Source organism: Podarcis bocagei (genome assembly GCF_964188305.1).
Source record: "Podarcis bocagei genome assembly, chromosome: 1".
Lineage (NCBI taxonomy): Eukaryota > Metazoa > Chordata > Lepidosauria > Squamata > Lacertidae > Podarcis > Podarcis bocagei.
In genome coordinates, this window is record NC_138125.1 from 85,914,354 (window position 1) to 85,942,275 (window position 27,922).

The 27,922-nt window shown below is 41.7% G+C and overlaps 2 protein-coding genes across 2 annotated transcripts; both read left to right on the top strand.

Moving 5' to 3' along the window:
- Positions 1 to 8,612: 8,612 nt before the first annotated feature.
- LOC308594242 (olfactory receptor 5AR1-like) lies at positions 8,613 to 9,557 on the top strand (the record flags this gene model as incomplete). Its single annotated transcript, XM_081207158.1, has 1 exon — positions 8,613 to 9,557. The coding sequence occupies one exon, from the start codon at positions 8,613 to 8,615 to the stop codon at positions 9,555 to 9,557; it is 945 nt and encodes a 314-aa protein (XP_081063284.1).
- Positions 9,558 to 14,069: 4,512 nt separating this feature from the next.
- On the top strand, positions 14,070 to 20,294 carry LOC308596679 (uncharacterized protein; the record flags this gene model as incomplete). Its single annotated transcript, XM_081211894.1, has 3 exons — positions 14,070 to 15,010; positions 16,776 to 16,826; positions 19,322 to 20,294. 3 exons carry the CDS (start codon positions 14,070 to 14,072, stop codon positions 20,292 to 20,294), a joined length of 1,965 nt encoding a protein of 654 aa, XP_081068020.1.
- Positions 20,295 to 27,922: the final 7,628 nt, after the last annotated feature.

Consider the following 27,922-nt stretch of genomic DNA (forward strand, 5'->3'; position numbering starts at 1 on the left):
CTAAATTTCTGAATTTCGGCTGAAAGCGGGAGACGCTAAAAAGGAAGTCAGTCTTCCGGCTCTGTTTAAAGTATTGAGCAAAGACTTTCTAAAGCGGAAGCGCTGAAAGGAGTTTAAAAGAAGTTGGAATATACCCTGCAAATTCAGACTTGACTGTTTAAAAGTTAAGGAAAAGTTAAAACCGTACTATAAGTGGATAGAAACTGTGATTTTCCTCTCTACTTTTTGTGGATTACAAAGTTGCAATACCCAGCTCTCGGGCTGTCTGGATATAAAGTAACATCAGACTGCAGCAACTGTATATAAAAATATAAAGTTACATCGGGCTACTCTGTAAGTTATAAAAAAGGAACTGTTGCATGCACCTCTGTAATTGACTTTTACCCTCTGCAGTTAAAAAGTGAATTTAGAGGGTTCCCCCCCTTGTTTTGGATTTTACCTAACTTTTTCTTTGGGAACTTAATGGTGGAAATTTTTTATCCTTCTCCCTAATTTCTGGGGAGCTCCCCCTGCTGGATTGTGGATTTATTAGTCTCTGAGAACTGCTGGTTGTTTTGGAATTTTTACGCCTGGATGTTTGCTTTCTGGATTGCTTTTCCCATGGGATTTACAATTTGACCTTGACACTTGGACAGCTGTGGAATGAGTGGTGCAGCAAAAACAAGGGCTGGCAAGAAAGCAAAACAAACTGAACTTTTGCAATTAACTTTGCCTGTGCAGCCACGTAGATCATCTGTTCCAATTGTGACAGGTCTGCAAGAAGGACAATCCAAACAGCCAGCTTTTGGGGATATGGCTGCAGGAGGGCTAGACCCTGTTTCTAAAGAAATATTGGATCAGCTGGCAGCATTAAATAAGAAAGCTGATGAACAAGCAGTTAAATTTGAGGAACAAGCGGCTAAATTTGACCAAGTGACAGCTACAATTAATAGACTGACAGATCAAGTCGCTCAAAATACACAGGCAGTAGGCAACATTGAAAAAATTACAACAGAAAATCGAAAATTAGCTGTGGAAGCAAATACAAAAGCAGACCAAAATAAAAAAAGGATAGAGGAATTAAGAGGAGAAGTAAGACCACTGAGCAGACAGGTTACTGAACAGCAAGCGTACCTGTCCATGGCGGAACTGAAAAACAGGGAAAGTAATCTCAGGCTTAGAAACATCCCAGAACTAGAAAAGGAAGATCTGACTGGCTTTTTGACGGCAGAAATATCCAAGTTCTGGGGCCTGGCAGAAGAGAAGGACTTTAAAATTGTCACCGCTTTTAGATTGGGAAGAGTGGCCAAGAAGGACAGACCAAGAGATTGCTTGATCATTTTGAGATCCAAGCAAGAAAAAGATAATATACCCGGCCTGCATTTCAAAAACTCACTGGTGATTCAGGGAAAGACAGCAGAAATCTTCAGAGACATACCAAAACAGTTGTTGGATTTAAGAACTACATACAAAGATCTGGCAAGCCTACTGAGAAACAACACAATCTCCTACAGGTGGGAATTCCCTCAAGGACTATCTTTCACTTTGAAAGGGAAGAAGATAAGAATCAGAACAGCAGAGGAGCAAGAAAAGTTCCTAAACGATCACGGGGAGGACCTTCGGAAAGGAATAGCAGGTACTTGGCCACCTCCTACGCCTGGTGCAAAACCAGATCCACTTCCAGACATAGACGACAAGGGAGACAACCCTACGGGTTGACAAATTGATCCAGGATGTCTCTGCAGCTTTTTAGTTGGAATATTCATGGCGCAAACTCTCCCGAAAAAAGGAAAAGGATTTTTCATATATTGAGGAAAGAACAATTAGATGTCATTTGTCTCCAAGAAACACATGTGACTAGGCTCCACAGGAGAGTGTTAATCAATAAGAGACTAGGCCAAGAATTTATTTCATCAGACAAGGTTAAAAAAAGAGGAGTAGTGATATATGCAAAGGAGAGCCTAGCACCAAAGTTTGTGTATAAAGATGAACAAGGAAGAATTTTGGCGATTGAAATACAATCACAAGGAGAAAAATTTTTGATAGTAGGAATTTACGCACCAAACGAGGGGAAATCGGAATTTTATAAGAAGCTGCATGAGATAATGCTGGACCATATTGACTATACTAACATCATCTTGATGGGAGATATGAATGGGGTTGTCTCCACATATATGGATAAGTCACAAAACCAAAACTTGACTAAAGATGGCAGACTACCAAAGACTTTCTTCGAACTTACAGACAATATGGACTTGATTGACATTTGGAGGACAAAGAACCCTCTAGGTAAAGAGGGAACTTTCTTTTCTGAGGCCCACCTATCCTGGACAAGAATCGACCAAATTTGGATGTCTAGAGGACTGGCACCTAAGACTAAAAAAAATAGAGATCTGCCCCAAAACTTGCTCCGACCATAACGCTCTGAAAATAGACTTGAGACTTACACCAGCTGGATCCTTCAGATGGAGAATGAATGACTTTTTGTTTAGAGATCAGGAGATTGTTAAGAAGGCCCAAAAAACGTTGAAAGACTACTTTGAAATAAATTTGAATACTTCGGTGGAAAAGAAAACAATCTGGGACGCGAGTAAAGCTGTTATGAGAGGGTTCCTGATACAACAGAACACCATCAAGAAAAAACTCTGGAATGGTAAAAAGGACAAGATTTTGGAGAAGATAAGAGACGGAGAGAAAAAGTTGAGACTAAATCCAAAATTAAAAGAAGTTTTAAGAGAAATAAAGTTCCATCAAGCACAATATGCGAAATTGATAAATCAAGAAGTTGAATGGAAAATTAAACAGATGAAACAAAGATCATTCGAATCGGCAAATAAATGTGGGAAGCTGCCGGCATGGCAGTTGAAAAAGAGACAAAAATTGAACTTTGTTACCAATCTGGAGGTTGAAGGAGAATGTATTCAGAAACCAGAAGAAATTAGAAAGTGTTTCCAGAGATACTTTAAAAAATTGTTTACTCAAGGACCCCAAGTAGAGACCGAGATAAACCAATTTTTAAAAAGCCATGGCCTGCAAAAATTAACACAAGACAAACAAACAGCCCTGAACTACAAAATAACACAACAGGAAATTGAAAGTGCCATTCAGAATATGCAATTAGGCAAATCCCCAGGCCCAGATGGACTTACCTCCAAATATTATAAGACACTAAAGGAATACTTGACCCAGCCACTAATGGAGGTATGTAACCAAATTATGGAAGGGAAGGGGGCACCAGAATCGTGGAAAGAGGCATTCATCACTTTGATACCAAAATTGGAATCTGAAAAGACTCAACTTAAGAACTACCGTCCCATCTCACTCCTAAACGTGGATTACAAAATTTTTGGTGATATTTTGGCAAATAGACTGAAAAAAGTTTTAAACGAAATAATTCATAAGGACCAAGCAGGCTTTCTCCCTGGTAGGCATTTGTCTGACAACACCAGGAATATTATTGATGTTTTGGAGTTACTTCAGACAAATTTGAGCACGAAAGCAGTTTTGATTTTCATAGACGCTGAGAAGGCCTTTGACAACATATCTTGGAAATTTATGAAGAAAAACTTGGAAGGGATGGGAGTGGGAAGGGCGTTCCAAAATGGTATTGAAGCAATCTATTCAGAACAGAAAGCTAAATTGATAGTAAACAATGTGGTGACAGAGGAGTTCAAAATTGAAAAAGGGACACGACAGGGGTGCCCCTTATCACCCTTGTTATTTATTTCTGTCCTGGAGGTGTTGCTGAACTTGATTAGGAAGGACCAGCAGGTGGAAGGAATACAGGTCGGAGGAAAACATTATAAACTGAAGGCTTTTGCAGATGATTTGGTTTTGACACTACAGGAGCCAGAACCTAGCACAAAAAGAGCTTTAGAACTAATTTCGGAGTTTGGTCGGGTGGCGGGATTCAAGTTGAACAAACAAAAAACTAAGGTCTTGGCAAAAAACTTGATACCTTCAGAAATAGATGGGTTTCAGAAGGAAACAGAATTAAATGTGGTTACAAAAGTGAAATACCTGGGGGTTAATCTGACTGGGAAAAATTTGAATTTGTTCAAAGATAATTATGAAAAATGCTGGTCTGAAATTAAAAAGGACTTAGAAACTTGGTCAAGATTGAAACTTTCCTTGTTGGGAAGAATTGCTGCAGTTAAGATGAATGTATTGCCAAGAATGTTGTTCCTGTTCCAAGCCCTCCAGATCGTGGACAGAGTGGAGTGTTTTGGAAAGTGGCAGAGGGATATTGCAAAGTTTGTCTGGCAGGGCAAAAAGCCCCGAATAAAATTTAAAATACTAACAGATGCAAAGGAAAGAGGGGGATTTGCCCTGCCGGACTTAAGGTTGTATTATGAAGCTGCATCCTTCTGCTGGATGAAGGATTGGTTTTTGTTAGAAAACACTGATGTCCTAGATCTGGAAGGGTTTAACAATGCTTTTGGGTGGCATGCATATCTGTGGTACGACAAGGTAAAGTTTCACAAATTGTTCAAAAACCATATTGTCAGGAAAGCTTTATTTATTGTCTGGACCAAATATAAGGACTTACTCGAAAATAAGACCCCGAGGTGGTTATCACCGATGGAGGCTAAGACCAGAAAATTAATTAACATGGAGAGTGGCTGGGTAAAATACTGTGAGATAATAGAAAGAGTTGGTGATACTTGGAGGTTGCAGAGTTTCGAAAAATTGAAAGGAAAGGTGCGAGACTGGTTCCACTATGCCCAAATCTTAGAGATTTTTAAAAAGGATAAAAAAATTGGTTTCCAGGTGGAAAAGTCAAAATTAGAGTCAGAACTACTTGAACCTAAGACGAAAGTGCTTTCAAGGATGTATAACTTGCTGCTTAAATGGAACACTCAAGATGAGACAGTTAAATCAGCCATGATAAAATGGGCACAAGACATTGGGCACAACATTATGTTTGAAGACTGGGAAAGGTTATGGACCACCGGTATGAAATTTACGGCATGTACTGCCTTAAAAGAAAACATTATGAAAATGATATACAGGTGGTACATGACCCCAGTCAAACTTGCAAAGATATACCATCTGTCTGATAATAAATGTTGGAAATGTAAGGAGGCTGAAGGAACATTCTTCCACCTCTGGTGGACATGTCCGAGGGTGAAGGCCTTTTGGGAAATGATTTATAACGAGTTGAAAAAGGTATTTAAGTATACCTTTCATAAGAAACCAGAGGCCTTCCTCCTGGGCATTGTAGGCCAGAGAGTGTTAAAGAAGGATAGAACTTTCTTTTTATATGCAACTACAGCAGCAAGAATCCTTATAGCCAAACATTGGAAGGCACAGGAGTTACCCACGCTGGAAGAGTGGCATACGCAACTGATGGACTACATGGAACTAGCCGAAATGACTGGCAGAATTCGAGACCTGGGAGAAGAGGTAGTGGAAGAGGACTGGAAAAAATTTAAGGACTATCTACAAAAACATTATAAGTTATATGAATGTTGAGAAATTTGCTAAGTTTTGGAAAAACATGCTTCAGTTTTGAGATTTGATAATGATGGAAATTAAGTTATGACTGTGAAAAGTTTAAATTATAGAGTATATAATTAGATGAAAGTACAAAAACACATGAAACAAGGTATCAATTTGCTGTTCATTTTTATTGCAAAGAAAACAGGGGATGGAAGATGTGGGGAAGTCCAGTTGATTATGAAAAAAGATTTGGAAAAGTGAATTTTCTTGTATTTAACTTTCTTTTCTTTCTTTTTTCTGTAAAATCGCTTTTGCTGTATTATTGACAATGTATTCTGACCCTGGAAAAAAAGCAAATAAAAAATATTATAAAAAAAAAACCATACTACTACAGTGGAGTGCACTGCTTGTTCCAGGTGTGCAGGATCCATTTCCTTTATTGCAATTGGGTCTGGGGGAAAGCTGCCTTGCTCACTTTTATTGACCTTTTCTTAGCCTTTGATACCATTGATGGTGATATTTAGTGACTTCTAGATTAGATTAATGCAATGAACTATATACGAGGCTGCCCTTGAAGATGACTTAGAAACTTGAATTGGCTCAAAATGCAGAAGCCAGGCTACTGGCTGGGGTTCAATTGAGATAACATATAACCTCTGTTTCAAAAAAAAATTACATTGGTTTGTTTCCAGGCCCAATTCAAGGGGCTCATGTTACTTTTTAGCTCCCAAATATCTGAACATCAGCATCCTACAGACCTTCTTGGGTGTTGAAATCAGCAGAGGAGGCTCTATTGGCAGTTCCACCTCCCTAAAAATGTCAAGTGACAGTGACCCAGGAGAGATAAATTTCTTTGGCAGCCCCTAAGTTGTGGAATTCCTTCCCCACAGAGATGCATCTGTCTTCATTACTCCCAACTTACAGTGAAAACTGAAGAAGCACATCTTAACATGTGCTTTCAGGGCAAACCCTCTTCCGGTTACTGTAATCTCTTTGAACTGTTTCGAATTCTGGTTTTTAGATTGTAAGCCCCTTTCAGTCCTGCTGGTCCCAATGACATTATTGGTATTGGTAACTGGTGTTATTGTTAATAGCTTTGGGAATATGCAACAAACTAACAGTACCCTAAAACAAGATAGAGGAAAGTAACTAGTGAATATTCCTCCTGAATTGTGGGCTGAATAGAGAGGGGAAACTTCTGTTAGAAACTAATTAAAGATGAATATTAGAAAGTAAAAGAAATTCCCAGGCTGTATGTCCTCGGGTGATTATGCAGAGAGTATTTTAATTCATGCCCTTCGGGAAATTGGTTTCAAGGTGATTCCCAAACAACTATAAAATGAGCATTTTTCTGAACATGCCTTATTCTGGACTCTAGGATCGACATTGGTCATCTTCACAAGTAAGGTTCCTTTTGATACATTTCCTAGCCAGATATACTCACAAAGTTCTTGTCAATTCTCCCTCCACCAGCAGCAGTCAAATTTATCAACAGTGCATTTCTCTAGAAGCAAATTTATTATCTGGAACTTCTTTGGGCTTCCTGTTCATTTATTTGGTTTTGTAGGTTGACACACTTTATGATGCTGCATGAAATCTCTCCTACATGTTACCTGTGATCGAAACGTATCTCCAGAAATGCAGATTCAAATTGATTGGCTAAGAAGTTTATTTCTCTAGTGTTTTCATTGGGCTTCACAGCCACCTTCCACCCATACAGGGTAAAAAAAGATTTTTTAACAGTCACACAGGAGGAAAGCTGTCTTCCATTTGCTCATAAACATGTCTGTTGGACTGAGGTGATAAAGAGAGAATGCAAAAATACTGTAACTGAGTGGTTTCTTAAATTCAATTTCATTTTTACCCTTTTTGGTTGAACCCAACTGCAGTGCCAGATAAAAAAAATTAAGCAAATAAACTGCTTATCTGATGTTTTTAAATTTCTATTTCTGAATTTCTTTTTACAATCACACACAACTTGCAGGAAAGATCTCATGCAGTGTCATCAGAAGTCAACCTCCCCAACTTCTATGAAACTAAGCCAAAATAAATTCCATATTTTTTATTTTATTTTTTGCTCCCAGAGAATTGAGCTGTTCATAGATATCATCTGGCTGTCAAAAATAAAATATCCCAAACACTCTGAGAATAAATCAAGCTAGGAGGTTGACCTGTGAAGAAGACAGATGTCATTCCTAAAGCCCCAAAGTAAGGTTTATTGATAGAATGGCTAATTTTATAGTTGTGAGGTTGCTGCACAAGATAAAAATGAATTCCTCTGCAGTATGTTGGTGTCCTTCATTTGCACATAAATCTGTTTCGTGGATCAGTGCAAAAGAAATAGAATTCAGAGATACTGTAACGAAGCTAGAACACCCTCCTCTCAATGCATAGATAATGAGGTGTGTCTCTTAAATTCAGTCTGATTTTTTTTCCTGTGGGTTGAATCTGGCAACTATGCCAGATGAAAATAATAAACCAAACCATTGCTCAGGCAAATACTGCATGTACAAATGAAGGACACCTTATGTACTCCAGAGCAAAATACTTTTCTTTGAGACATCAGCCTCTCAAATTAATGGGAAGATACACTTTCTGCAGGAATCCCAATTTACATACAGAACTTTCAAGCAAGAGCCAGAGAAGAATTTAGGAGTGCTCATATCTTCTTTTTGACAAAATTAGGAGTTTCTGAAGCTTATATCTAGGATGTTTTGATCGGAGGAGGAAAACCTAAGCATCTTGTTGACATTTCTCTTCAGTGGCATAGTGTGTGGAGGGCCACAGGGGCAGTTGCCCTGGGTGCAAAATTGTTAGAGGTGCAAAATGTCATCACCCTGTGCTGCCTCAATACAGCTGTGCACTTCCATCGCTGGGCTCCCTTGAAAATGGCTTCCCCATGTGAAAAAGGAAGTGACCTCTCCCAACAATGGAATGACTCTTATTTTCTTATCTCTATGGCTGTGATCTTCTGAGTGATGCAGATGCTGTCAGGCAGCTGAATGTGCATGCATACTCTGTCCATTTCCTTTTTTTTCCCCATCCCCCCCCCCGCATCCCCATGTGGCCCCGGGTACTGGCAACTCATGCTACACCACTTTTCCTTGCCACTTAAATGTTAGTGTGGAGCTAATACTATTTCAGCTTTTCTCTCATATTTTTATTTACACAGGAGAATACAACTTGTGACAATGTCAGAAGGAAACTTCACCACAATTACTGAATTTATTTTGCTGGGATTCACGGATAATCAGAGTCTGCAGTTTATTCTCTTCATATTATTCTTACTGATTTACTTGTTGATTCTGCTGGGGAACATCGGCATGGTAACATTAATCAGGATTGACTCCCGCCTCCATACTCCCATGTATTTTTTCCTCAGCAACCTGTCACTCTTGGATATTGGTTACTCCAGTGTCATCGCTCCCAGGACACTGATGACCTTTGTGGCAGAAAGCAAAACTATTTCCTTCACTGGCTGTGCCCTGCAGTTTTTCTTCTTTTGCATTGCTGTATCCTGTGAGTGCTGCCTGCTGGGTGTGATGGCATATGACCGCTTCATTGCTATCTGCAACCCACTGCTGTATACTGCTATCATGTCCAGAAAACTCTGTAATCTGCTTGTGGCTGGCTCCTATTTAACAGGTTGTGTGAATGCAATTGTCCAGACTTCCATTATATTTAATTTGTCCTTTTGTCGTTCCAACATCATCAACCACTTCTTCTGTGATGTGCCCCCGATCCTAAAGCTGTCCTGCTCAGACACCACAGTCACTGATATTATTCATTTCATCTTCGCAACAGCAATTGTATTGGTAACGATATTAGCCATTTCCATCTCTTACACATACATACTTATTACCATCCTTCGGATCAACTCAGCTGAGGGCAGACAAAAAGCCTTCTCCACCTGTGCCTCCCACCTTACAGCTGTCACCATATTCTATGCAACAGGAGCTTTCATGTATGTCCGACCCAATTCAAAATATTCCATAGAGCAAGACAAAATCATCTCTGTCTTTTACACCCTTTTGATACCTATGTTGAATCCACTCATCTACAGTCTGAGAAACAAGGAGGTAAAAGAGGCTTTCAAAAGGCTGGTTGGAGGAAAGGTGTTCTCTCAGAGATATTAATTTTCATAATAATAAATACAATCCTATATCTTACTTCATTCTATTTGCAGAGTTGTGGTTGTTGTTGTCGTCATCATTATGGGCAACAAATGACGACCAACATATCTTATAGGATTCTATTCCTATGACACTGCCCTGATTAACAATTCTAAGACTGGCAACTATCATAAGAATTTTTTTTGGGGGGGTGGAGAGTGGGATACTTAATCAGAGTTTAGGCTCCACCTTCAGTGGGTAAGTAATTTGCTGAGGCAACTATAACACACCAGTCAATGATCTACATGGTGCAGTGCTTGGACTTGAATAAATGTCACATTTCCTACAACAGACAGTGCCAATTCTCTTATGTTTCAGATAAAGGTCAACTCATGTTGACCACTCAAATTCCATTGAACAGGGAGCCACAACTAATCCTCACTTTCATGTCAGTGTGTGATGAGCATGTTTTAAAAAGCACATTGTTCCCACTTTACATTTTGAGTATTACTCAGCAAACTGTGCGCACCCAAGAGGCTACCCTTTTAAAAACCAGACTACTACAGTGGAGTTCACTGCTTGTTCCATGTGTGCAGGATCAGTTTCCTTTATTGCAATGTAGTCAAGCTGTTGAATAAGTGTGGCCAACCACTTTCCCTCTTGACCAATTCCCATCTTGGCTTTTTGAAGCTAGCTATTGGGGATTGGGGATTGACTGGGTGGGCCCAGGACTTCAATGATGCTTCACTGAGAGAGGGGAGAGTGTCACCTTCTTTGAAAGAGGCTGTGGTGCATCCTTAAGAAGACCTCCCTGGACCTGCAACTGCTGGATAACTATTGCCCAGTAGCTAATATCCCCTTGCCAAGCAAGGTGCTCGAAAGCATGCTGCCAGTCTTGCTTCAGGCATGCTTGAAGGATCCATTTCACCCTGTCATGACATTTGTTGGAAGAGAGGTGGTGGGGGAACATATGCTCCAACATTTCTACAGTGAAAATAAGGATGACCTGGGAGAAAGCGGACATTCTGGGATCATATCTGAAACTTGGACTGCTTCTGTAAATCTGGGATCATCCCTAGAAAATAGGGACACTTGGAGGGTCTGTGGGAAAGCTGCCTTGCTCACTTTTCTTGACATTTCCTCAGCCTTTGATACCATTGATGGTGATATCTAGTGACTTCTAGATTATTATTGTTGTTGTTGTTGTTTAGCCGTTTAGTCGTGTCCGATTTTTTGTGACCCCATGGACCAGAGCACGCCAGGCACTCCTGGATCACTGCCTTGCCGTGACGAAGGGGCTTGAATAACTCAGAGATGCTATGAACTATGCCGAGCAGGGCACCCAAGATGGACAGGTCATAGTGGAGAGTTTTGACCAAATGTGATCCACCTGAAGCAGGAACCAACAAGCCACTCCAGCATCCCTGCCAAGAAAACTCCATGGACAAAGACAACAGACTTCTAGATTAGATTAATGCAATGAACTATATACGAGGCTACCCTTGAAGATGACTTAGAAACTTGAATTGGCTCAAAATGCAGAAGCCAGGCTACTGGCTGGGGTTCAATTGAGATAACATATAACCTCTGTTTCAAAAAAAAAGTTACATTGGTTTGTTTCCAGCCCCAATTCAAGGGGCTCATGTTACTTTTTAGCTCCCAAATATCTGAACATCAGCATCCTACAGACCTTCTTGGGTGTTGAAATCAGCAGAGGAGGCTCTATTGGCAGTTCCACCTCCCTAAAAATGTCAAGTGACAGTGACCCAGGAGAGATAAATTTCTTTGGCAGCCCCTAAGTTGTGGAATTCCTTCCCCACAGAGATGCATCTGTCTTCATTACTCCCAACTTACAGTGAAAACTAAAGAAGCACATCTTAACATGTGCTTTCAGGGCAAACCCTCTTCCGGTTACTATAATCTGTTTCAAATGTTTCGAATTCTGGTTTTTAGATTGTAAGCCCCTTTCAGTCCTGCTGGTCCCAATGACATTATTGGTATTGGTAACTGGTGTTATTGTTAATAGCTTTGGAAATATGCAACAAACTAACAGTACCCTAAAACAAGATAGAGGAAAGTGACTAGTGCATATTCCTCCTGAATTGTGGGCTGAATAGAGAGGGGAAACTTCTGTTAGAAACTAATTAAAGATGCATAGTAGAAAGTAAAAGAAATTCCCAGGCTGTATGTCCTCAGGTGATTATGAAGAGATGTCATACAGAGTATTTTAATTCATGTGTTTCAAGAATCTGGTTTCTAGGTGATACCAAAACAACTATAAAATGAGCATTTTTCTGAATATGCCTTATTCTGGGACTCTAGGATCGACATTGATCATCTTCACAAGTAAGGTTCCTTTTGATACATTTCCTAGCCAGATATACTCACAAAGTTCTTGTCAATTCTCCCTCCACCAGCAGCAGTCAAATTTATCAACAGTGCATTTCTCTAGAAGCAAATTTATTATCTGGAACTTCTTTGGGCTTCCTGTTCATTTATTTGGGTTTGTGGGTTGACACACTTTATGATGCTGCATGAAATCTCTCCTACATGTTACCTGTGATCGAAATGTATCTCCAGAAATGCAGATTCAAATTGATTGGCTAAGAAGTTTATTTCTCTAGTGTTTTCATTGGGCTTCACAGCCAGCTTCAACCCATACAGAGTAAAAATAAATAAATTTAACAGCCACAGCATATTACATGTGCATTGAGGGAAGGTTATTTCTTGCTTACAATATCTCTACTTCCTACAAGTGCATATGCATTTTCTAGAGATCCTTTGAATGCAGACCACATCTTGCTATGCCACTGCATCAAGGGAGACCCCCATCTAGCCTCCTCCATTCCCCCCTCAGTTAAGGTTACCCCATCCTTTCCTATTGTTTGCACTTTAAAAAAAAGAATGCACTATTCAAATCTTGCTTTGCCTGCAACTTGGGTCAACAGAATCCAAAAGCAAGGCAGAATTGAGTTTATGTTCTGCAGTATGCTATTCCCCCGGTGTCCCCCATATTCATTTGTGAGGCTACTGTGGCAAATAAAGAAGTAAATTTCACTGCAGGAGGAAAGCTGTCTTCCATTTGCTCATAAACATGTCTGTTGGACTGAGATGATAAAGAGAAGATGCAAAAATACTGTAACTGAGTGTTAACTCGCTCCCTTCAATGCCCAGATATGGCAATGTATTTCTTCAATTCAATCTGATTTTCCCCCTTTTTGGTTGACTCCAACTGCAGTGCCAGATAAAAGCATTAAGCAAATAAACTGCTTATCTGATGATTTTAAATTTCCATTTCTGAATTTCTTATTACAATCACACATAACTTGAAGGATAGATCTCATGCAGTGTCATCAGAAGTCAACCTCCCCAACTTCTATGAAACTGAGGCAAGATAAATTCCAGATTTTTGTTTTGTTTTGTTTTTGTTTCCAGAGAATTGAGCTGTTCATAGATATCATCTGGCTGTCAAAAATAGAATATCCCAAACACTCTGAGAATAAATCAAGCTAGGAGGTTGACCTGTGAAGAGGACAGATGTCATTCCTAAAGCCCCAAAGTAAGGTTTATTGATAGAATGGCTAATTTTATAGTTGTGAGTTTGCTGCACAAGATAAAAATGAATTCCTCTGCAGTATGTTGGTGTCCTTCATTTGCACATAAATCTGTTTCGTGGATCAGTGCAAAAGAAATAGAATTCAGAGATACTGTAACGAAGCAAGAACACCCTCCTCTCAATGCATAGATAATGAGGTGTGTCTCTTAAATTCAGTCTGATTTTTTTTCCTGTGGGTTGAAGCTGGCAACCATGCCAGATGAAAATAATAAACCAAACCATTGCTCAGGCAAATACTGCATGGACAAATGAAGGACACCTTATGTACTCCAGAGCAAAATACTTTTCTTTGAGACATCAGCCTCTCAAATTAATGGGAAGATACACTTTCTGCAGGAATCCCAATTTACATACAGAACTTTCAAGCAAGAGCCAGAGAAGAATTTAGGAGTGCTCATATCTTCTTTTTGACAAAATTAGGAGTTTCTGAAGCTTATATCTAGGATGTTTTGATCGGAGGAGGAAAACCTAAGCATCTTGTTGACATTTCTCTTCAGTGGCATAGTGTGTGGAGGGCCACAGGGGCAGTTGCCCTGGGTGCAAAATTGTTAGAGGTGCAAAATGTCATCACCCTGTGCTGCCTCAATACAGCTGTGCACTTCCATCGCTGGGCTCCCTTGAAAATGGCTTCCCCATGTGAAAAAGGAAGTGACCTCTCCCAACAATGGAATGACTCTTATTTTCTTATCTCTATGGCTGTGATCTTCTGAGTGATGCAGATGCTGTCAGGCAGCTGAATGTGCATGCATACTCTGTCCATTTCCATTTCTCTCCCCCCCCCCGCATCCCCATGTGGCCCCGGGTACTGGCAACTCATGCTACACCACCGTTCCTTGCCACTTAAATGTTAGTGTGAAGCTAATACTATTTCAGCTTTTCTCTCATATTTTTATTTACACAGGAGAATACAACTTGTAACAATGTCAGAAGGAAACTTCACCACAATTACTGAATTTATTTTGCTGGGATTCACAAATAATCAGGGTCTGCAGTTTATTCTCTTCATACTATTCTTAATGATTTACTTGTTGACCCTGGTGGGGAACATTGGCATGGTAACATTAATCAGGATTGACTCCCGCCTCCATACTCCCATGTATTTTTTCCTCAGCAACCTGTCACTCTTGGATATTGGTTACTCCAGTGTTATCGCCCCCAGGACATTAATTAACTTTATAGTAAAAAGCAAAACTATTTCTTTCACTGGCTGTGCCCTGCAGTTTTTCTTCTTTTGCATTGCTGTATCCTGTGAGTGCTGCCTGCTGGGTGTGATGGCATATGATCGCTTCATTGCTATTTGCAACCCACTGCTGTATACTGCTATCATGTCCAGAAAACTCTGTAATTTGCTTGTGGCTGGCTCCTATCTAACAGGTTGTGTGAATGCAGTTGTCCAGACTTCCATTATATTTAATTTGTCCTTTTGTCGTTCCAACATCATCAACCACTTCTTCTGTGATGTGCCCCCGATCCTAAAGCTGTCTTGCTCGGACACAACAGTCATTGATATTATTCATTTCATCTTCTCAACAGCAATTGTACTGGTAACTATACTGGCCATTTCCATCTCTTACACATACATACTTATTGCCATCCTTCGGATCAACTCAGCTGAGGGTAGACATAAAGCCTTCTCCACCTGTGCCTCCCACCTTACGGCTGTCACCATATTCTATGCAACAGGAGCCTTCATGTATGTCCGGCCCAATTCAAAATATTCCATAGAGCAAGACAAAATCATCTCTGTCTTTTACACCCTTGCGATACCTATGCTGAATCCAGTCATCTACAGTCTGAGAAACAAGGAAGTAAAAGAGGCATTCAAAAGGCTGGTTGGAGGAAAGGTGTTCTCTCAGAGATATTAATTTTCATAATAATAAATACAATCCTATATCTTTCTTAATTCCTTAATGCAGAGTTGTTGTTGTTGTTGTTGTTGTTGTTGTTGTTGTTGTTGTTGTTGTCATTATGGGCAACTAATGACAACCAACATGCTTTATAGGATTCTATTCCTATGCCACTGCCCTGATTAAGAATTCTCAGACAGGCAACCATCATAATAGTTTTTTTGGGGGTGGGATGGAGAGTGGGATACTTGATCAGAGTCTGGGCTCCACCTTCAGTGGGTAAATAATATTCTGATGCAATGCTATCACACCAATCAATGATCTACATGGTGCAGTGCTTGGACTTGAATAAATGTCACATTTCCTACAACAGACAGTGTCAACGGTCCTCGTATATTTCAGATAAGGGTCAACCCATGTTGACCACTCAAATTCCATTGAACAGGGAGCCACAACCAATCCTCACTTTCATGTCAGTGTGTGATGAGCATGTTTTCAAAAGCATGTTGTTCCCACTCTCCATTTTGAGTATTACTCAGCAAACTGTGCACGCCCAAGAGGCTAACCTTTTAAAAACCATACTACTACACTGAAGTTCACTGCTTGTTCCATGTGTGCAGGATCAGTTTCCTTTATTGCAATGTAGTCAAGCTGTTGAATAAGTGTGGCCAACCACTTTCCCTCTCGAACTTTTCCCATCTTGGCTTCTTGAAGCTAGCTGTTGGGGGTTGACTGGGTGGGCCCAGGACTTCAATGATGCTTCAATGAGAGGGGGGAGAGTGTCACCTTCTTTGAAAGAGGCTTTGGTGCATCCCTTCCTTAAGAGGTCCTCCCTGGACCTGCAACTGCTGGATAACGATTGTCCGGTAACTAACATCCCCTTGGCAGGCAAGGTGCTCAAAAGCATGCTGCCAGTCTAGCTTCAGGCATGCTTGAAAGATCCATTTCAGTCTGGCTTCAGACCCTGTCACGACATTTGTTGGAAGAGAGATGGTGGGGGAGCACATGCTCCAACATTTCACAAATGAAAATATGGACATCCTGAGGAAAAGTGGACATTGTCTGATCATATCAGAAACTTGAACTGCTTCTGTAAATCCGGGATCATCCCTGGAAAATAGGGACACTTGAAGGGTCTGTGGGAAAGCTGCCTTGCTCACTTTTCTTGACCTTTCCTTAGCCTTTGATACCATTGATGGCGATATCTAGTGACTTCTAGATTAGATTAATGCAATGAACTATACACGAGGCTACCCTTGAAAATGACTTAGAAATTTGAATAGGCTCAAAATGCAGAAGCCAGGCTACTGGCTGGGGTTCAATTGAGATAACATATAACCTCTGTTTCAAAAAAAAGTTACATTGGTTTGTTTCCAGGCCCAATTCAAGGGGCTCATGTTACTTTTTAGCTCCCAAATATCTGAACATCAGCATCCTACAGACCTTCTTGGGTGTTGAAATCAGCAGAGGAGGCCCTATTGGCAGTTCCACCTCCCTAAAAATGTCAAGTGACAGTGACCCAGGAGAGATAAATTTATTTGGCAGCCCCTAAGTTGTGGAATCCCCTCCTCACAGAGATGCATCTGTCTTCATTACTCCCAGCTTTCAGTGAAAACTGAAGAAGCACATCTTAACATGTGCTTTCAGGGCGAACCCTCTTCCGGTTACTGTAATCTCTTTGAATTGTTTTGAATTCTGGTTTTAAGACTGTAAGCCCCTTTCAGTCCTTCTGGTCCCAATGACTTTGTTGGTATTGGTAACTGGTGTTATTGTTAATAGCTTTGGGAATATGCAACAAACTAACAGTACCCTAAAACAAGATAGAGGAAAGTAACTAGTGAAGATTCCTACTGAATTGTGGGCTGAATGCAGAGGGGAAACTTCTGTTAGAAACTAATTAAAGATGAATAGTAGAAAGTAAAAGAAATTCCCAGGCTGTATGTCCTCGGGTGATTATGCAGAGATGTCATACAGAGTATTTTAATTCATGTGTTTCAATAATCTGGTTTCTAGGTGATACCAAAACAACTATAAAATGAGCATTTTTCTGAATATGCCTTATTCTGGGACTCTAGGATCGACATTGATCATCTTCACAAGTAAGGTTCCTTTTGATACATTTCCTAGCCAGATATACTCACAAAGTTCTTGTCAATTCTCCCTCCACCAGCAGCAGTCAAATTTATCAACAGTGCATTTCTCTAGAAGCAAATTTATTATCTGGAACTTCTTTGGGCTTCCTGTTCATTTATTTGGGTTTGTGGGTTGACACACTTTATGATGCTGCATGAAATCTCTCCTACATGTTACCTGTGATCGAAATGTATCTCCAGAAATGCAGATTCAAATTGATTGGCTAAGAAGTTTATTTCTCTAGGGTTTTCATTGGGCTTCACAACCAGCTTCGACCCATACAGGGTAAAAAAAGATTAAAATTAATAGCCACAGCATATTACATGTGCATTGAGGGAAGGTTATTTCTTGCTTACAATATCTCTGCTTCCTATAAGTGCATATCCATTTTCTGGAGATCCTTCGAATGCTGACCACATCTTGCTATGCCACTGCATCAAGGGAGACCCCCATCTAGCCTCCTCCATTCCCCCATAAGTTAAGGTTACCCCATCCTTTCCTATTGTTTGCACTTTAAAACAAGAATGCACTATTCAAATCGTGCTCTGCCTGCAACTTGGGTCAACAGAATCTAAAAGCAAGGCAGAACTGAGTTTATGTTCTGCAGTATGCTATTCCCCCGATGTCCCCCATATTCATTTGTGAGGCTACTGTGGCAAATAAAGAAGTAAATTTCGCTGCAGGAGGAAAGCTGTCTTCCATTTACTCATAAACATGTCTGTTGGACTGAGATGATAAAGAGAGGATGCAAAAATACTGTAACTGAATGTTAACTCGCTCCCTTCAATGCCCAGATATGGCAATGTATTTCTTAAATTCAATTTGATTTTCCCCCTTTTTGGTTGACTCCAACTGCAGTGCCAGATAAAAAACATTAAACAAATAAACTGCTTATCTGATGATTTTTAATTTCCATTTCTGAATTTCTTATTACAATCACACACAACTTGCAGGAAAGATCTCATGCAGTGTCATCAGAAGTCAACCTCCCCAACTACTATGAAACTAAGCCAGAATAAATTCCATATTATATTTTGCTCCCAGAGAATTGAGCTGTTCATAGATATCATCTGGCTGTCAAAAATAGAATATCCCAAACACTCTGAGATTAAATCAAGCTAAGATGTTGACCTGTGAAGAGGACAGATGTCATTCCTAAAGCAGCAAAGTAAGGCTTATTGATAGAATGGCTAATTTTATAGTTGTGAGGTTGCTGCACAAGATAAAAAATGAATTCCTCTGCAGTATGTTGCTGTCCTTCATTTGCACATAAACCCGTTTGCTGGATCAGTGCAAAAGAGATAGAATTCAGAGATACTGTAACGAAGCAAGAACACCCTCTCAATGCTTAGATAATGAGGTGTGTCTCTTAAATTCAGTCTGATTTTTTTTCCTGTGGGTTGAAGCTGGCAACCATGCCAGATGAAAATAATAAACCAAACCATTGCTTGGGCAAACATTGTATGTAAAATGAAGGGCACCTTATGTACTCCAGAGCAAAATCCTTCAGTCTTTGAGACATCAGGCTGTCAAATTAATTGGAAGAGACACTTTCTGCAGGAATCCCAATTTACATACAGAACCCTTGGGGTAAGAACCAGAGAAGAATTCAGGAGTGCTCATATCTTCTTTTTGACAAAATTAGGAGTTTCTGAAGCTTATATCTAGGGTGTTTTGATCGGAGGAGGAAAACTTAAGCAACTCGATGACATTTCTCTCCAGTAGCATAGTGTGTGGAGGGCCACAGGGGCAGTTGCCCTGGGTGCAAAATTGTTAGAGGTGCAAAATTTCATCACCCTGTGCTGCCTCAATACAGCTGTGCACTTCCATCGCTGGGCTCCCATGTAAATGACTTCCCCATATGAAAAACGAAGTGACCTCTCCAGACAATGAAAAGACTTATTTTCTTATCTCTGTGGCTGTGATCTCCTGAGTGATGCAGATGCTGTCAGGCAGCTGAATGTGCATGCATACTCTGTCCATTTCCATTTCTCTCCCCCCCCCCCCGCCGCATCCCCATGTGGCCCCGGGTACTAGCAACTCATGCTACACCACTGTTCCTTGCCACTTAAATGTAGGGTCTCCTGAAACTACTTTTGGTTGTTGTTTTCAGCAAGTCAGTGGATGTATTGTAACACCTAGTGTGGAGGTAATACTATTTCAACTTTACTCTCATATTTCTATTTACACAGGAGAATACAACTTGTGACAATGTCAGAAGGAAATCTCACTGAATTTACTGAAATTACTGAATTTATTTTTCTGGGATTTACAGATAATCAGAGTATGCAGTTTATTCTCTTCATATTATTCTTAATAATTTACTTGTTGATCCTGGTGGGGAACATCGGCATGGTAACATTAATCAGGATTGACTCCCGCCTCCATACTCCCATGTATTTTTTCCTCAGCAACCTGTCACTCTTGGATATTGGTTACTCCAGTGTCATTGCTCCCAGGACACTGATGACCTTTGTGGCAGAAAGCAAAACTATTTCCTTCACTGGCTGTGCCCTGCAGTTTTTCTTCTTTTGCATTGCTGTATCCTGTGAGTGCTGCCTGCTGGGTGTGATGGCATATGATCGCTTCATTGCAATCTGCAATCCACTGCTGTATACAGCCATCATATCCAGAAAACTGTGTTATTTGCTTGTGGCTGGTTCCTATCTAACAGGTTGTGTGAATGCAATTGTCCAGACATCATTTATATTTAATTTGTCCTTCTGTAGATCCAACATAATCAACCATTTCTTCTGTGATGTGCCCCCGATCCTAAAGCTCTCCTGCTCAGATACAGGCGTCACTGATATAATTCATTTCACCTTATCGACAGCAATTGTATCAGTAACTCTCCTGACCATTCTTGTCTCTTACACATACATTCTTGTTGCCATCCTTCGTATCAACTCAGCCGAGGGCAGACGAAAAGCCTTCTCCACCTGTGCCTCCCACCTTACGGCTGTCACCGTATTCTATGGGACAGCCATTTTCATGTATTTAAGGCCCAGTTCAAAATATTCAGTGGAGCAAGACAAAATCATCTCTGTCTTTTACACCCTTGCGATACCTATGTTGAATCCACTCATCTACAGTCTGAGAAATAAGGAGGTAAAAGAGGTTTTCAAAAGGTTGATTGGGGGAAAGGTTGTTTCTCAGAGACATTAACGTTCAGAATAATAAATCCAATCCAATTCATTCATTATTGCAGAGTCCATATTATTATTATTATATCATCATCATCATTATGGGCAACGTATGGCGACCAACATACTTTATAGGGTGCTTTTCCTATGACACTGCCCTAGTTAACAATCCTCAGACTTGAAACAATTATCATAGACATTTTTAGTTTGGGATGGGGAGTGGGATACTTGTTCAGAGTCTGGGTACCGGCTTCAGTGGGTAAGTAATATGCTGAGGCAACAATAACACACCAATCAATGATCTTCATGGTGCATGTCTGGTGTAGTGGTTAAGAGTGGTTGTCTCGTAATCTGGGGAACCGGGTTTGCGTCTCCACTCCTCCACATGCAGCTGCTGGGTGACCTTGGGCTAGTCACACTTCTCTGAAGTCTCTCAGCCTCACTCACCTCACAGATTGTTTGTTTTGGGGGAGGAAGGGAAAGAAGAATTATAGCCGTTTTGAGACTCCTTCGGGTAGTGATAAAGCGGGATAATAAATCCAAATCCAAACTGCAGTGCCTGGACTTGAATAAATTATGGCGGCCAAGAGGGCCAAACATGGAGTCCGGCACTCTTCCGTTGCGCAGCTCGCAACCTGTCCGTGCCGATCCAAACGTCCTTCCTTCTCTGTGGCCGGTTAGCAGAGCGATCACAGCGGTTAGAAGCAATTGCAGTGTGTGGGTAATAATTCAGAACAAACACAAGGCGTTCCTTATCTTCTTAGCCTTTAATCATGTAGTATAACAGCATAAATCAGCCCGGCAAAAGCTCGCACATTCTTCCTCTCGCATAGCGTACGAGACACAGACAGACAGAAACACTCAGAGTAAACCACTCCCGTAAAAGTCTGTGACCACGCCTCAGGAATGTGAGACGTCACTCAGAACTCTTTAACCCTGTGAGTTCTGAAACCCTTAACACCCCCTCTCGTCTTGCATCCTGAGGGAAACTGTGAACACCTATTTACAGACCTCTTTGAGTTCAACTCACCTCCCATTGCCTTTTGCCTCCCACTGGCATCTATCCCAGGCAATTGTTGAATCCCTTCCACACTCCCAGAATCACACTGTGCGAAACCAACCCACGCACTGGTGACCTGAAACCTCTCAGGTGGAATCCCCTTTGTGGTGCGAGTTGACCGCCTGAGCACAACCTCGGGTGCTCCTCCTGACCCACTGGGATCAGCAAGTATGTCTCCTAGCACAGAAGACTCCCCCTCTGATTTGCTGCGTCTTCGGGCCTTCTGCACTTGGCTAACAGGAGATGAGGGCTCACTCTTGGGTTCTCTCTTAACAACCTGTGGAGAAACCCACCCCTGTGCTTGACCTTCATCAGCAACCTGGTCTTCAGCAACAGGCTCCGCCTCTGCCTCTCCTTCCTCCCTTTCCTCCCTTTCCTCCCCCTCAGAATCGGACAGACATTCTGAGAGAACATCAGGACCATCCCTAGGCCGTGACCAACCACCCTGCTCACAGAACTCAGCATGCTTGCTGACCAGCAGCTTGGTCTGATCACCCTCTGGGTATGCAAACTTCCACCCATTTGTTGCAGGATCATACCCACAGAAGATAATTTCCTGGTACCTTGGACCACCCTCCTTCCGTTGAGCTGTTGGTATTGGCACTGAAGCCCTGGAACCAAACGCACGGAAGAAATGCACCTGTGGCTTTTGCTTGTGCAACAGAAAAAACGGTGTGTCACCTACAGCGTGATTGTAGGACCTGTTAAAAACAAAGTTGGCAAATTTCCAAGCTTCACTCCAAAAGCTCTGAGGCAGCCCAGAGTCACATAGCAAAACCCTGACAGCTTCAGCCAGTGTTTCACTCCTGTGCTCTGCCACGCCTCTCTCTTGAGGAGATTTTGCACCCGTCACCTGGTGACGAATTCCCTTTTGCTTGAAAAACTCCTTCAGAGCAGACCCAGTGAACTGTGACCCACGGTCACTCCTGAACCCTTGCACTTTGGTGGAGAAACTTAGTTCCACCTCCGCAACCCAATCCTGGATAAGTTGCGCCGCCTCCCCCTGCGTTTTGAGAGAGAAAGACCATCCGTTCTGTGAAAAATCATCTGTCATCGTCAGCACATACCTGGCCCCACCCAGACTCTTACACTCCATGGGTCCTGCAAGGTCTGTGTGAACAAGCTCAAAAGGTTTTGTGGTTACCCTCTTTACCCCGGGAAAACTGCACCTTTGTACCTTTCTGCATGCCCTGCACTCTAGGGATCCCTCACATGGTGTGATTTTACAACCTTTAGTGCAGCTGGGCAACCTCTGAACATCTTCCAAACAAGCATGAGACATTCTCTTGTGCCACACATGAACACATGAATCATGGCTGGGAACATTAGCACACTGCGCCTGTGCTTTTCCAGCATTCCCCCCACCCTCCAGAGGTGTTTCCACAACAAAGAGATTGTTCTTGCATTTCACGTTGACAAGCTGTTTCCCCCCTCTGAAAATGGAGCAGGCATCATTTTCAAAGCAAATTTTGTACCCTTGCTTTACAAGAGCAGGTACAGATAACAGGCAACAATGCATCTCTGGCACAACGTAGCACTCCAGCTCCGCCTGCAAAAAGGAAACATAAACATTTGCAACGTTAGAAACTGGCTTTTGGGCTCCATTAGCGTACGTAACGGTTGTCCCAGCTGAAACAGCCCTGCAGTTCCGCAGCCCCCCAGTAGGTGGCATTCCAATCAGGTGATGACTCGCTCCGGAATCCACCACCCACTGCAACACTCTATCCTTGCTGGAGTTGTCCTGTAGCGTTGCCATGGCAACAAACGTCCCGCTGCCCCTGTCCTTGGCAGCTTCCGTAACCGCAACTCCTTCCGTTGCCCTGAAGACTGGACTTATCTCAGCGTTCCCAGACAGCTCTGCAGCCGTTATCTCCCTCTGCAGCAGGTGGCTGGCCTTGAAGCCTCTAGCTCTGTCCAGCTTCCCAGGCTTCCCCTCACGACGCAAACAACTCTTGGCAGCCTTTGGAAAAAGAGGCTTCTCTGAGCTTTTACTGCTCACCGCCCCCCCACTTCTCACAGGGCTCCCAGGACGCTTTCCTGCACCCCCTCTGAAGGGTAAAGGGCTCCCAGCAGCTTGCCTCTCTCCAAGCTCATCACGCAGACATGTTGCAGCACCCACGCAGCTTTTAGACTCTGCAAACCTGGCAGCAACAGCAGCAGTGGCAATAGTCCCTTCGCCCCCCTCCGAGGCCTCCCAGCTTTTCCCAGCTTTTCCCAGCTTTTCCCAGCTTTCACGAAGGTGGTCAGCGCCATCTTGCCTTTCCTGTTCTGATGCAGCCATCTCCCGGCCCTTGCTTCCGCCTCCAGCTTCACAAGCTTCCTGGAGCGCTAGCCAAGCGGCCTCTGGCTTCAGATCAGCAGCCACGTTCTCAGCCAAAAACGCAAGCACACGCTTCTCAGCTTCACGTTGCTCTGCCACCGCCCCAGCTGCCTTAGACATCGGCTGGACCATTTCCCAGAGCCTGGCTCCGACTAAGGACAACTCTGCTAAATAGCTCCACTCCAACCACGTTTGGCTGGTCAACTTCGCACATGGCAGCTTAAGCTCAAAGCCATGTTCCTGGGACTGAGCCATCTCCTCCCCCGGGGTAAGCGTACTCACGACTGGCAGCAGCTTCCTCCGGCTCCCGGCAGATCGGCTTCTCCTCCCAGCGAGCTCCTCTCAGCCTCAGAAAGCTCTAGCTGGCCCCAGCGACTTCAAAGCTGGCTTGCTGGCTTCCCCCACACATGGGACGTTCCTGCAACAGCTTCAAAGCATTGGCAAACTGCTCATAACCTATGGCGGCCAAGAGGGCCAAACATGGAGTCCGGCACTCTTCCGTTGCGCAGCTCGCAACCTGTCCATGCCGATCCAAACGTCCTTCCTCCTCTTTGGCCGGTTAGCAGAGCGATCACAGCGGTTAGAAGCAATTGCAGTGTGTGGGTAATAATTCAGAACAAACACAAGGCTTCCTTATCTTCTTAGCCTTTAATCATGTAGTATAACAGCATAAATCAGCCCGGCAAAAGCTCACACATTCTTCCTCTCGCATAGCGTACGAAACACAGACAGACAGAAACACTCAGAGTAAACCACTCCCGTAAAAGTCTGTGACCACGCCTCAGGAATGTGAGACGTCACTCAGAACTCTTTAACCCTGTGAGTTCTGAAACCCTTAACATAAATGTCACATTTCCTACAACAGACAGTGTCAATGGTCCTCTTATATTTCAAATAGGGGTAAGCCCATGTTGACCACTCAAACTCCATTGAACAGGGAGACGCAGCCAATCCTCACTTTCACGTCAGTGTTTGATGAACATGTTTCCAAAAGCAATTTGTTTCCACTGCTGACTCCCACTTTACATTTTGAGTATTACTCAGTAGACTGTGCACGCCCAAGAGCCTACCCTTTTAAAAACCATACTACTACAGTGGAGTGCACTGCTTGTTCCATGTGTGCAGGATCAGTTCCCTTTATTGCACTCTGAGGACGTAGTCAAGCCACTGAATAAGTGTTGCCAACCACTTTCCCTCTTGAACTTTTCCCATCTTGGCTTCTTGAAGCTAGCTGTTGGGGATTGACTGGGTGGGCCCAGGACTTGAATGATGCTTCACTGAGAGGGGGGAGAGTGTCACCTTCCTTGAAATTGGGTGCATCCCTTCCTTAAGAAGTCCTCCCTGGCCCCTGAATTGCTGGATAACTATCGCCCAGTATCTAATATCCCCTTTGGGGGCAATGTGCTTGAAAGGGTGCTGCCAGTCTAGCTTCAGGCATGCTTGAAGGAGACAGGGTATCTGGATCCATTTCAATCTGGCTTCAGACCCTGTCATGACATTTGTTGGAAGAGAGATGGTGGGGGAACATATGCTCCAACTTTTCTCCAATGAAAATAGGGACGTCCTGAGGAAAAGCGAACACTCCAGGATAAAATCTGGGACGGCTTCTTTAAATCCAGGACTGTCCCTGGAAAATAGGGACGCTTGGAGGGTCTAGGGGAGTGCTGCCTTGCTCACCCTTCTTGACCTTTCCTCAGCTTTTGATACCATTGATGCATCTTTCTTCATCACTCCCAACTTTCAGTGAAAACTGAAGGTGCACATCTTAACATGTGCTTTCAGGGCAAACCCTCTTCCAGTTATTATCATCTGTTTGAACTGTTTTGAATTCTGATTTTTATTTTATTTTTTTCCCTTTTTATAGTTTTTTATTTATACAACAAGAAAAACAAACAAACAAAAAACACAAATACCAAATTACACACAAATTACAAAAATAACCATAGACACTTAATATTCTTAGCAAACAATAAAACATCTATTGGTCTTAACACTGAAGACCCAACCTCCCGTCTATTCCATATTTCAAATTCATATTACTTATTGCCAATACACTTTTTTTCATAATTAAACTTATTCTCATTAAATCTAATTTCTTATATCTACCTTGCAACTATTACTGAAGTTCCTCGAATGCTGCAACAGAATTTAAACTACTATATTTATTTTTCAGATATTCTTTAAAAACCTCCCATTTAGAAACAAATTCCTGTTTTGATTTATTTTTTATTTTTTCTGATAAACCATCTAATTCAGCATATTCTGTCAGCTTTTGGATCCAATCTTGAATAGAGGGGATTTCATTACTCTTCCATTTTGCTGCCATCAAAACTCTTGCTGCCGCCGTCGCATATAAAAAGATACCCTTCCTCTTTTGTGGAATATCCAAATCTGTTATTCCCAGGAGGTAGGCCTCTGGTTTTTTATTGAAAGAGATCTTTAGCATTTTTTGCAGTTCTGCATGTATACTCTCCCAGAATACCTGTATTTTCCTACATATCCACCACATATGGTAGAATGTTCCTGAGTCTCCGCATCTCCAACAATTACTTGATACATTTTCATACATTTTTGAAAGCTTCCATGGTGTTAGATACCATCGATGTTGCATTTTTTGAAAGTTCTCTCTAATCGTGTAACAATTTGTGAATTTCCAATTGATCTTCCATAAATTTTCCCATTGGGCCATGGTTATTGAGTGGCCAAAATCCTGGGACCACCTCACCATTGCCACTGTTACCTCCTCCTCCTCCTTGACTGTCCAGTCAAGGAGGAGTCGGTAGGTTTTGGAAAGAGTTTTTCTTTTAGAATTTAGAAGATCAGATTCGAATCGGGAAATTTCTGTTGAGAACCCCTTTTGTTTGTCAGATTTAAATTTTTCAAATAACTGATGGTATTGGAACCAGTCTGAAATGTGGTCTCTTATTTCCTCAAAGTTTTTTAATTTTATTTGGTTATCTTCATTTTTTAGAAGTAGTTTATATGTTGGCCAGCTTTCCTGAGTATTTTTCCGTTTTACTGCTATGGCTTCTACTGGAGAAGTCCACCACGGGACTTTAGGCTCCATCAGGTCTTTATATTTTTCCCATACAGCAAAGAGTGACTTTCTTATTATATGGTTGGTAAAGTTTTTATGAATTTTTGCTTTTCCATATATTAGGTAGGCGTGCCATCCCCAACGGTTGTCAAAACTTTCCAGGTCGAGGAGGTCCGAATCCTGCAACTTACACCAATCTTTTAGCCAGGTGAACCAGGCTGCCTCGTAGTAAAGTTTTAGGTCGGGTAGGGAAAAGCCTCCTCTCTCTTTTATGTCTATTAAGATCAGGTGTTTAATCCTAGGTTTCTTCCCTTCCCACAGGAATTTGGAAATTTCTCTTTGCCATATCTTGAGACAACCTGCTTCGCCCAGTATTGGAATCATTTGAAATAAAAAGATTAATTTTGGAAATACATTCATCTTTATAATGGAAATCCTACCCAGAAATGTTAATTTTAGTTTACTCCAGGTTACAAAGTTTTTTCTAATCTCTAACCAAGTTTTGGTATAATTATCCTGAAATAAGTTTATGTTCTTGGGGGTGATCCAAATACTCAGGTATTTCGCTTTTGAGGAGATTTTCAGGCCCAATATTTTTTCTAAATCGTCCTTTTCTTCTGTGGTTACATTTTTAACAAGCATTTTTGTTTTTGTTATATTCAGCTTGAAGCCTGCCACTTCTCCAAATTCTTTAATCAATTCCAGCACTCTTTTCAGACTTTCTTTAGGGTTTTCAGTCATAACAAGTAGATCGTCCGCAAAAGCTTTAATTTTATATGTTTTGTTTCCCAGAGTGATGCCTTTAACAAGCTGATCCCTTCTTATCTGATTGTTCAAGACTTCCATCACCAAGATAAATATCAGTGGTGACAGTGGGCAGCCCTGTCTGGTTCCCTTGTTTATTTTGCACTCCTCAGTAATTCTTCCATTGATGATCAATTTTGCTTATTGTTCCGAATAGATGGCATTTATTCCTTTACAAATATTTTCTCCCAGTCCGATTTCTTCCATTAATTTTTTCATAAACTTCCAGGACACATTATCAAAAGCTTTTTCAGCATCCACCAACATAATAGCTGCTGGTTTATCAATTTTAATATCCAAATATTCTAATACATTAATCACACATCTAATATTGGATTGCATAAATCTTCCGGGAAGAAATCCAGTTTGATCTTTATGAATTATCTCTTTCAGCACCATTTTTAATCTATTTGCAAGAATGTCTGCGAA